This window comes from Furipterus horrens, unplaced genomic scaffold (genome assembly GCF_987537825.1).
Source record: "Furipterus horrens unplaced genomic scaffold, mFurHor1.1.pri manual_scaffold_9, whole genome shotgun sequence".
Classification (NCBI taxonomy): domain Eukaryota; kingdom Metazoa; phylum Chordata; class Mammalia; order Chiroptera; family Furipteridae; genus Furipterus; species Furipterus horrens.
The window spans coordinates 56,466,968-56,478,777 of record NW_028327179.1 but is presented as its reverse complement, the minus strand read 5'-3'; the positions used below and the strand labels follow the sequence as shown (position 1 = coordinate 56,478,777).

Here is an 11,810-nt window from a genome sequence, read left to right as displayed (position 1 = left end):
CTAAATGGGTTTTCATACATGAAAGTTTTTGCAGTGTGTTCAACAAGTCACAATGTCCTTTCCCATTATCATTAAACCACTTTACTAAGCCATCTCAGGAAATCCTCAGAATTCACAATTTACATTGTCCTCCAAACAACAGTAAAACATAGCTTTGATTCTGAAAAGCTAAGAATTGTGAATAGGAAAAGAGTGGAAGGAAACAAACAAGGAGATATTTTTCTCTCCAGCATCTTCATTCACAGCAAAGTTTAGTAGCATCATAGCATTTAAAGCAATACCCACTGTAATTGTTAATATTTACTAAACTTATAAACTTTCTGGAAACTATTGATCTATAAAATGTACATATTTCTGCATTAATTTGTAGAAGTATGATTTCATTAGTCATTATAAGGTAATGATACTTTCCTCCCATTCTCGTGCTAGCCATACATAGCTACACACACTCTCACAAGAATAGGTATATATGAAGCAACACTTTAAGAAAAATGGGAGTAAATAGCTCTCAAGAAGTTATCATTGAATTATTATAACACAGATATTTTGATGTGGTATTCTTGGATCTGAGAGTTTCTGAATACCAGGAACATGAAAAAATAACTCTGCGACTGATTTTACCGAGGACTTTCATGGGTTACAAAGCAAACCTCCCCTCTACCCTCCAGCATCATTGCCTCTGCAGAACAAGGGTTGTCACTGCATCCCCATCCTGATTCACACCCCTCAGAGTGTCCATTCTAACTAGTCACTGGCAATGCCAACCCCATGGATTTTCCTTGTGTCTTTGGTTTGGGTTTGTAGGTTGACTTTCTCCCTCACTTATCTTGTCATTGTTTTTGTCTCCAAAGTCAACTTTTGCAAGTGCCTCTGAATTCTGTCCCTTGCTTTTCAGATGGAGACACCAAAATGAGAATATCTCAGAATCGACTCTCCTTTACCCAAACACCAGACAAAACAGTGCACATAAGCTGCAAGCTGTCTGGGCTTCCCCTCGAGAATGCCATTGTGCACTGGTATCAACAAAAAGAAGGGGAGCCCCTGAGACGGATCCTTTATGGCTCAACCAAGAACAACAAGGATGACAAGCTCAATCCCCGCTTGGAGACATATCAGAAAGATGACGGAATCTTTTACCTGATCATCAATAATGTTGTCAAGTCTGATGAAGCCACTTACTACTGTGCCTGCTGGGATCTCACAATGTCACAGAGTCACAAGGGCTCTGTAAGAAAACCTTTTCTATTACTAACCCATAACTCCTGTCACACTCAAACAACTACAACAGACTCTTTAATACCCTTAATCATAAGTTCATAAACTATTGGGACAAGGAGGACTCTTAGGACATAATCAGAACAGTGCTCACACTTGAAATGAGGAAGCTGGGGCCGGCTCACAGACGGCAAGTGACTTCTCTGAAGGTAGTTAACGACAGAGGTAATGCTCCACTTACATTTCAGATTTTCAGTCCAGTGTCTTTTCCTGTCTCTCTGATGGTCAGTGCTGAACTTCTTTTAGCACAATTGTAATTCTTTCAAAAAGGAAGCTATAGCAACTAACTATACTTTTTCTTCAGTTGAGGTCCCCAGAATGTGATAAGGTCTAATATGTAGCAAAGTAAGTGACTTCACACTGTTGAGAAGGGGTAAAGGTCAGCAGGGGATGGACTCCAAGCTTCTTCTATCTCCATGTTGTTTTGCCATGGCTATTTATTTCCCTTCATTTCTGTAGTTTCCTGTCTGTTCTGAAATACCCAATAATTGAAATAGTTTTCTGGCATACACACCAAATATTTGGGCATGTGGGAGGTAGAGATTGGTTTTTCATAAATATATTTGTAAATGTTTGCCAGTTACAGAACAATCTGCTGAAAAAGTTCAAATTCCCTGCTTTTCACTCTGACGTGGTTATGCCCTTGGTTCCAAATTTGATAGAACTGACCTACTTTCTGTATAGTTAGAGTGACTCAGGACATTTTCATGTCCAAGGTCTTAACATCCACAACTTGAAAATAACAAGAACAACAGTACAGTATGACATTACGGCTGAAAACCCCTCTTCTTGGAGGTCTAATAAGTACGCAGAATAAGATTATTGATTCAAATATCATTCTTTCACTCCAAGTCCCACAATTTGTATTATTTTTCTCCATGAACTTTTCTGTCTCAGAAAATGACAAAGGTGTATTGTATCATTGAACACAATGGCAAGGATGTTTTGTCAGGCAAATGTATTTTCTTCATTATTCTACATCGTTTGCTTTCTCTAGTAATGAGAGAATAAATGATGACAAAACCTGAGGATTCTTTAGGCATTTCCCATGATTTGAGACTTGAAAATAGAGACAGGAGACCTTGGGAAATGTGGTTTCACTGGCCAGAAAGTAAACCACAAACCCAGCCAACCTCAGGGGCACCACTTGAGACTAGAATTGGCTTTCCAGACAATCTCCAACTTAAACCCTTAGATCCAGTGCAGAGAACTCCCACTCCTCTATCTCTAAGTTAAGCAAGTTTAGAAAGTGTATATATATTTTTCTAGCCTACACGTGCAGTGTAATCAGCAAGCTCATGAAAGAAATAACCACTTAATAAAAATAATATGTATAATTTGAACTGTGTGGTCCAAATGTTCTGGTGGACACTTTAATCTCCTAGTGTAACTCGAGGACAAGTGAAAAGAAGCTAAGTTGTAGAATTTAATTGGATATTCCAATTAAACTAGGTCCAGTCTTCCCAGATTCTTTTGCTAGGTGCTTGCACTTACTGCCCATTGCTTTTCACCTACTTTTTACTTAGGGTGATATTTCCTGTAATTCTCAGAAAGCAACACCCAATATCTCATATTTGACTAGGTGAGATACAGTTCCTCTGAATATATTGACCTGGAATAGACCTGGAAATTGTCCTTGCCACACACACATCTTTCCAACTCCACTCAAGAAGGGTGAAGTACTTGAAAGAAAAGGGTTTGGAATTTTGTGATCTTGAAATCAAATTCCTGCTCAGTTTAAAATCCCTAGCTTTCAGCGCCTTCTCTGCCTTTTACTGCAATAACCGTTGTATAGATAAAGCTGAATAAAAATATATGTATGGATGCTGCTAAATAGAGACGAGACTCCACATGAATGAATTTCTCTTTCTATCACTACTAGAGAACACAGAGCCATGGCTTGTTCTGTTAGAGCAAGGAGAAATAAGAGGAAAGGAGATTTGGAACTATGGTACAGTGTGCCTTCTCCAAGAGAGATTTTTTCACACAAATGTGCCTTTCATGCATACCTATTCAGAACAGACAAGCACTTCTTCTATAAACAAGTACTTCATCAAACATGTTTTTCTATAGGTGCTTATGAATTAAGAAGTATCTGAATTGCACATGATAGCATGTGAAGTACCCAAAATGGAAAACTGCACTAAAAGACTAGAAGTTCATCAAGTTCAGAATGATGACAGATGGTAAAAATGCTAAAGGGAAGAATCTGATTGAATGTAAAATAACCTGGCCTCTGTTGAACATTGCCCTGAGTGTTTATAAACAAGTAAACACAGTACTTTCCAATTATCTTTTGTGTTATATAGAAATATATCTGATATGATCTAAATAATGGGTAAAATCAAAATTATATCAGACTGTGAAAACTAGTGGGTCACAGATAGTAGTGATTTTTTTCTCTTGTACATGTCAAATAATATGTTTATTTTGCTTCAAGACAAAGTCCTGGCCATCTTTCTTACAGAAGACTCTGTAACTTACTCATTTATCAGATTTAATTAAAATCTGATAAATCAAAATTTCTAGAAGATAAACCGATGTGGGAAAGTTGTATAAATTTATATTTTTACAAGATGGCCACCATATTCTTAAATAAAACATGAAATGTATCGCCATAATGTTATAAAATATATTGTATTGTATTGTTTATGCTATTATAGTTGTCCCAATCCACCCCTCTTTGTCCCCTTCCACTCACTTCCCACTTCCTCAGGCAAGCACCACACCATTGTGCATTTACATGGGTCATACATATGTGTTCTTGGTTAATCCCTTCACCTTCTTTAAACCACTCCCCACACCCACTTCCCCTCTTACAGCTTTCAGTCTGTTTCCTGATTCTATTTTGCTCATTAGTTTATTTTGTTCTTTAGATTCCACATATAAGTGAAATCATATTGTTTGTCTTCCACTGACTGGCTTATTTCATTTAGCATAATAGTCTCCAGGTCCATTCATAGTGTCACAAAAGGTAAGAGTTCCTTCTTTTTTACTGCTGCATTGTATTACATTGTGTAAATGTGCCACATGTCTTTTATGCACTCATCTACTGATGGGCACTTAGGTTGTTTCCAAATCTTGGCAATTGTAAATTACACTGTTAACAACATGGGGTTGCATATATACTTTTCAATTGGTGTTTTGGGATTCTTTGGACATATTCTCAGAAGTGGAATAAATCTCTGAATCAAAAGGGAATTCAATTTTTAACCTTTTGAGGAAACTCCATACTGTTTTTGGCAGTGGCTGCACCAGTCTGCATTCCCAAAAGTGAATTAGAGTCCCTTTTTTCTCTACATCCTCACCAGTACTTATTTTTTGATGACTTATTAAATTATAGCCATTTTGGCAGATATAAGTTGACATCTCATTGTGTTATTAATTTGCATATCTCTTATGATTAGTGGTGTTGAGCATGTTTTCTTATGTCTATGGGCCATCTTATTGTTCTCCCTGAAGAAGTGTCTATTCACATCCTTTGCTCATTTTTTAAATTGGATTGTTTGTGTCCTGGTTTTGAGTTCTATACGTTCTTTATGTATTTTGAATATTAAACCCTTATCCAATGTATCATTGACAAATATGTTCTCTCATATACTCAGTTCCCTTTTCATTGTGATAATAGTTTCTTTAGCTGCGCAGAACATTTTTAATTTGACGTAGTCCCTTTTGTTTATTTTCTCTTTTTGTGTGTGTGTGTGTGTGTGTGTGTGTGTGTGCTGGGAGACATATGGGCAAAAATATTGCTTTGAAAGATATTTGAAATTTTACTGCCTCTGTTTTCCTCTAGGAATTTTATGGTATTGTGATTTATATTTAGTCTTTTAACTACATTGAGCTTATTCTGGTATATGGTGTGAGTTGCTGGTCTAAGTTATTTTTTAAATATTTTTTAATGTATTAGTTCAGTTTCACAACACCATTTATTGAAGGGACTGTCTTTACTACATTGTAAGCTCTTGCCTCCTTTGTCAAATATTAATTGACCATGATGTTGTGGGTTTATTTCTGGTTTATATCTTCCTTAATTTCTTTCCTCAGCATTATGTAGTTTTCTGAGTACAGGTCATTTACCTCCTTGGTTAAGTTATTCCTAGGTACTTTATTTTTCTTGTTCCTATGGTAAATTTGATTTTTCTTCTAGTTTCTAGTCTGATATTTTATTGTTGTTGTACAGAAATGCCTTTCATTTATGAATATTGACTTTGTACCCTGCTATTTTGCCAAATTCACTTATTAGGTAGAGTAGTTTTTTCATGTAGATTATAGGGTTTTCTATGTACACTATATTGTCGTCTGTAAATAACAACAGTTTTACTTCCTCTTTTCCAATTTGGATGCCTTTTACTTCTCTTTCTTGCTGTGGCTAGAACTTCCAAAACTATGTTGAATAGGAGTGGAGAGAGCGGATATCCTTCTCTTATTCCTGACCTCAGAAGGAATGCTCTCAGTTTTTGCCCATTGAGTATGATGTTGGCTTCAGGTTTCTCGTATATTGCCTTTGTTATTTTGAAGTATGCTCCCACTATTATGATTTTTCTGAGAGGTTTCATCATAAATGGGTGTTGTACTTTATCAAAGGCTTTTTCTGCATCTATCGATATGATCATGTGGTTTTTGTCTTTCATTTTGTTTATGTGGTGTATTACATTCCAGTCAGGGTACATCAGAGAAGGAAAACTCTGACTCCAAAAAACCTCCGCTGCCTTGCGGCATACCTCTTCAGGGGAAAGGCTAAGGGAGTAAACCCCGACAGAAAATCCGGAGCCGGAGTCCCTAAGGCGGTTTGACCTTGTAGTCAACACCGGCAACTCCTGCGGCGCACCTGAACCCAAGCTGTATCGACTCCGTCTTTCCCTTGGACCCTTCAGCTGCGAAGAGAGGGGGTGTCTGCTGCATGGGCAACAGCAGACCCTCCATATTACCCTGCCCAGGCTCTGTAGCTTCAGCGTCATCACAAGATGTCGATTCAACACGGGAGGAGACAGATACCATGTCACTCCCGAGTCGGACTGCACAGCCATTCTCGGCGGTGCAGATAGACTCTTAAGAAGCTACACCATCGTCTCTCGAGACGGACGGCTGCCGACGACGACGACATTTATTGATTTGTGAATATTAAACCATCCTTGCATCCTTGGGATGAATCCCACTTGATTGCGGTGTATGATCTTTTTAATGTGTTGCTGGATCCTGTTTGCCAATACTTGGTTGAGGATTTTAGCATCTATGTTCATCAGCAATATTGGCCTGTAGTTTTTTTTCTTTGTTGTGTCATGACCTGGTTTGGAATTAGGGTAATACTGGTTTCATAGAAAGAGTTTGGGTGTCTTCCAACTTCTTGGATTTTTTGGAATAGTCTGAGAAGGAGAGGAGTTAGTTCTGTCCTAAATGTTTTGTAAAATTTACCTGTGAAGCCATCCAGTCCAAGGCTTTTGTGTGCTGAGAGTTTTTTGATGACTGCTTCGATTTCACTAATTGTTATTGGTCTTCAGGCTTCTCCTTCTTCTTGATTCAGTTTTGGAAGGTTATGTGTTTATAGAGATTTGTCCATTTCATCTAGGTTTTCAAATTTCTTGTGATACAGTTGTTCATAATAATTTCTTACAATCCTTTGTATTTCTGTGGTATCAGTCGTGATTTCTCCTGTTTCATTTCTGGTTTTATTTATTTTGGTCCTCTCTCTTCTTTTTTCTTGATGAGCATGGTTAAAGCCTTGTCGACTTTGTTTATCTTTCCGAATAACCAGCTCTACTTTTGTTGATTTTTGAATTGTTTGTTTAGTCTCTGTGTCATTTAATTCTCTCTGATCTTCATGATTTCCTTCCTCCTATTCACTCCGGGCTTTGTTTGTCATTGTTGTTGTAGTTCTTGTAGCTGTAGGATTAGATTTTTAATTTGGGATTCTTCTATCCTTTTTAGGTAGGCCTGTATTGCTATGAGCTTTTCTCTCAGGACTGCTTTAACTGTATCACATAGGTTTTAGGTTGTTTTGTGTTCATTATCATTTGTTACCAGAAACTTCTTGATTTCTTCCTTTTTTTATTTTTTGGTTTTTCAATTACAGTTGTCCTATTTTTCCCCCATTTCTCTCCCCCACCCAGCCCACCCCTTCTCCCACAATCATATCTCTCTCCGTTGTCCATGTCCATGAGTCATTTATACACATTCTTTGACTAAACCCTTCCCTTACTTATCCCCCTTCTCTCCCTCCCCTTTATTCACTGCTATTCTGCTCTTTGTCCTATTTAGTTTGTTTGTTTGTGTTGTTCCTTAGTTTACTGTATTAGGTGATATCATATGGTATTTTTCTTTTTTCCTGGCGTATTTCACTAAGCATAATTCTGTCTAGTCCATCCATGTTGTTGTAAATGGCAGGAGTTCCTTCTTTCTTTCTGCTACATAGTATTCCATTGTGTAAATGTACCACAGTTTTCTGATCCACTCATCTACAGATGGGCATTTAGGCTGTTTCCAGCACTGAGCTATTGTAAACAGTGCTGCTATGTACATAGGTGTTCATAAGTTCTTTTGAATTAGGGTTTTAGAATCTTTCGGGTATAGTCCTAGCAGTGGAATCGCTGGTTCAAAAGGCAGTTCCATTTTTAGTTTTTTGAGGTAATTCCATACTGTTTTCCATAGTGGCTGCACCAGTCTTCATTCACATGAACAGTGCAGTAGGGTTCCCGTTTCTCCACATCCTTGCCAGCACTTGTTGTTTATTGATTTGCTGATGATAGCCATTCTCACTGGTGTAAAATGGTATCTCATTGTGGTTTTTATTTGCATCTCCCTGATGGATAATGATGTTGAGCATTTTTTCATGTGTGTATGGAACTTCTGCATGTCCTCTTTGGAGAAGTGTTCGTCCAGGTCCTTTGCCCATTTTTTAATTGGGTTGTTTGTTTTCTTGATGTTGAGTCATATAAGCTCTTTATATATTTTGGAGATCAGTCCCCTGTCTGTGATATCATTGGCAAATATATCTTCCCATATGGTTGGTTTCCTTTTCATCTTGTTGATGTTTTCTTTTGCTGAGCAGAAACTCTTCAGTTTGATATAGTCCCATTTGTTTATTTTTTCCTTTATTTCTCTTCCCTTAGGAGATGTATCCGTGAAGATATTGTTATGTGAGATATCTGAAAATTTCCTGCCTATGTTTTCCTCTAGGAATTTTATGGTGTCATGGCTTACATTTAAGTCTTTAATCCATCTCGAGTTTATTCTTCTGTGTGGTGTAAGTTGGTGGTCTAGTTTCATTTTTTTGCAAGTCCCTGTCCAGTTTTCTCAGCACCATTTGTTAAAGAGGCTCTTCTCACTCCATTTTAAGTTCCTTCCTCCTTTACCAAATACTAGTTGACAATAGAGGCGTGGGTTTATTTCTGGACTCTTTATTCTGTTCCACTGATCTATATGTCTGTTCTTATGCCAGTACCAGATTGTTTTGACCACAGTGGCTTTGTAGTATTGTTTGATATCTGGTGTTGTGATTCCTCCTGCTGTGTTCTTCTGTCTCAAGATTGCTTTTGCTCTTCGGAGTCTTTTTTGGTTCCATATGAATCTTTGGAGTATATGTTCTAGGTCTGTGAAATTTGTCTTGGTATTTTAATAGGGATTGCATTGAATCTGTAGCTTGCTTTGGGTAGTATGGCCATTTTGATGATGTTGATTCTTTCCATCCAAGAACATGGTATTTGCTTCCATTTATTTCTATCTTCCTTAATTTCTTTCTTCAATGTTATGTAATTTTCAGAGTAACAGGTCTTCAAACTCTTTGATTAAGTTTACTCCTAGGTACTTTATTTTTCTTCTTGCTATAGTAAATGGTATTTTCTTTTTTGTCTCAGTCTCTGATATTTTATTTTTGGTGTACAGAAATGCCTTAGATTTCTGTATATTTATTGTGTACTTTGCTATTTCGCCAAACTCACTTACTATATCGAGTAGTCTTTTAGTGGAGTTTATAGGGTTTTCTAGGTATACTATCATGTCATTTGCATATAATGATAGCTCTACTTATTCTTTCCCAATTTGGATGCCTTTTATTTCCTTTTCTTGTCTGCTGTAGCTAGGAGTTCCAAAACTATGTTGAACAGGAGTGGAGAGAGTAGACTGCCTTTTCTTGTTCCTGAATTTAGGGGGAATGCTTTCAGTTTTTGTCCATTTTGTGTGCAAGAAGATTTTTGATTACTGTTTCAATTTTCTTCTTTGTTAATGGTCTGCTGGGACTTTCTACTTCTTCTTGATTCAGTTTTGGAAGGCTAGATGTTTCTAGAAATTTGTCCATTTTTTCTAGGTTGTCAAATTTCTTGCCATATAATTGTTTGTAGTAATTTCTTACTATCATTTGTATTTTTGTGGTATCAGTCGTGATTTCTCCTCTTTCATTTCTGATTTTGTTTATTTGGCTCTTCCCTCTTTTTTTCCTTTATGAGCCTGACTAGAGGCTTGTCGATTTTGTTTATTTTTTCGAAGAACCAGCTCCTAGTTCTGTTGATCTTTTGAATTGTTTGTTTAGTCTCTATGTCATTTAACTCTGCTCTGATCTTGATGATTTACTTTCTTCTTCTTGCCCTAGGCTTTGTTTGTTGTTGTTATTCTAGTTCTTGTAGCTTTAGGGTTAGATTTTTTATTTGAGATTCTTCTATCCTTTTCAGGTATGTCTGTATTGATATGAACTTCCCTCTTAGGATTGCTTTTGCTGTGTCCCATAGGTTTTGGGCTGTTGTGTGTTTATTATCATTATTTTCCAGAAATTTCTTGATTTCTTCTTTGATGTCATTGCTACCACATTCATTATTTAATAACACGTTATTCATTGTCCATGAGTTTGGGTGTCCTTGATTTTTATCACTGAGGTTGATTTTTAGTTTCAAGGCATTGTGGTCTGAAAAGATGCTTGATATGATTTCAATTTTCTTAAATTTGTTGAGGCTTGTTTAGTGTTCTATTATGTGGTCTATCTTTGAAAATATCCCATGTGCATTTGAAAAGAATGTATATTTTGTTTCTTTTGGGTGAAAAATTCTATATATATCAGTTAAGTCCATATGGTTTAGTGTGTTGTTCAATGCCTGTATATCCTTGGTGTTTCTTTGCTTCGAAGATCTGTCTACTGTTGGTAATGGAGTGTTGAAGTCCCCTACTATGAGTGTGTTGTTTTTAATATCCTTCCTGTGGTCTTCTAGTATTTTCTTTATGTATTTGGGTGCTCCTATGTTAGGTGCATATATGTTTATCAGTGTTATATCTTCTTGATGGATTGTTCCTTTAAGTATTATGAAATGTCCTTCTTTGTCTCTTTTTATTGCCCTTGCTTTGAAATCCGTTTTGTCGGATATGAGACTGCTACCCCGGCATTTTTTTCAGGTACGTTTGCTTGGAATATTTTTTTTTATATCCCTTTACTTTCAGTCTATGTAAATCTTTTGTTTTGAGGTGTGTTTTTTGTAGACAGCGAAGATGTGGGTCCTGTTTTCTTATCCATTCCGTTACCTTATGTCTTTTAATTGGAGCATTTAATCCATTTACATTTTAGGTTATTATTGACATATATTTATTCATTTCCCCTTGTACCTCTGTTCCTCTCCTTTTCTTCTTCTTCTTCTTCTTTTTTCTTAGAGTATTCCCTTTAGCATCTCTTGCAATGCTGATTTGGTGGAGATGTATTCTTTTAGTCTTCCTTTGTCTGGGAAACTCCTTATTTCACCTTCCATTTTGAATAAGAGCCTTGCTGGGTAGAGTATTCTTGATTGTAGGCTTTTGTTTTTCATTGCTTGAAATATTTTTGTCCATTTCCTTCTGTCTTGTAGTGTTTCTGTTAAGAAATTGTTTGATAATTTTATTGGAGGTCCCTTGTATGTTATTTGCTGTTTTTCTCTTGCTGCTTTTAGGATTCTCTCTTGTCTTGGAATGTTGCCATTTTAACTATGATGTGCCTTGGAGTGGGTTTTTTTTGGAGGGGGGGTTCCTCTTTATTGGAACTCTCTGTGCTTTCTGAACTTGTATAACTTTTTCTCTCATCAGGTTGGGAAAATTTTCTGTCACTATTTCTCTTGTCAGTTTTTCTAATCCTTGTTCTTCTGATCCCTCTTTAATTCCAATGATTCTGATTTTTTTTTCCTTATGCTATCCTGTAATTCCCTTACTTCTTCTTCATACTTTTTCAATCTTTTTTTATTTTGTTGTATTGTCTGGAAATTTTTCTCTACATTATCTTCTAACTCACTAATCTGATCCTTTGCTTTGTTTAGTCTGCTTTTGACTGACTCTACTGTGTTTTTCAGTTCAGAGATTGAATTCTTTATTTCTTCCTGGTTCTTGTTAATAGTTTGTATGTCTTTTTTTATGCCGGTGTAGTTCTCTGCAAGTTCCCTGTAATTTTCTTGGAGCTGTGGGTAACTTCCTTGGAGGTTGTCAGAGTTGTTTTTAAGGTTGTCGAGTATATTGAACTTCTTCACCACCATTGTTTTGAATTCCGTATCTGACATTTGGGCTATGTCTATTCCATCTACCTCTATTTCTGGGGACTC

The 11,810-nt window shown here is 36.7% G+C and overlaps 1 protein-coding gene across 1 annotated transcript in view; it reads left to right on the top strand.

The window, feature by feature from the left end:
* The first annotated feature begins 757 nt into the window (after window positions 1–757).
* TARP (TCR gamma alternate reading frame protein) overlaps window positions 758–11,810 on the top strand; it is a 51,241-nt gene continuing 40,188 nt past the window's right edge. Inside the window, exons 1-2 of the mRNA XM_090287370.1 lie at window positions 758–800; window positions 896–1,205. Of these exons, the coding sequence (XP_090143496.1) occupies window positions 758–800; window positions 896–1,205 (353 nt within the window). The remainder of the gene's footprint in view (window positions 801–895; window positions 1,206–11,810) is intronic.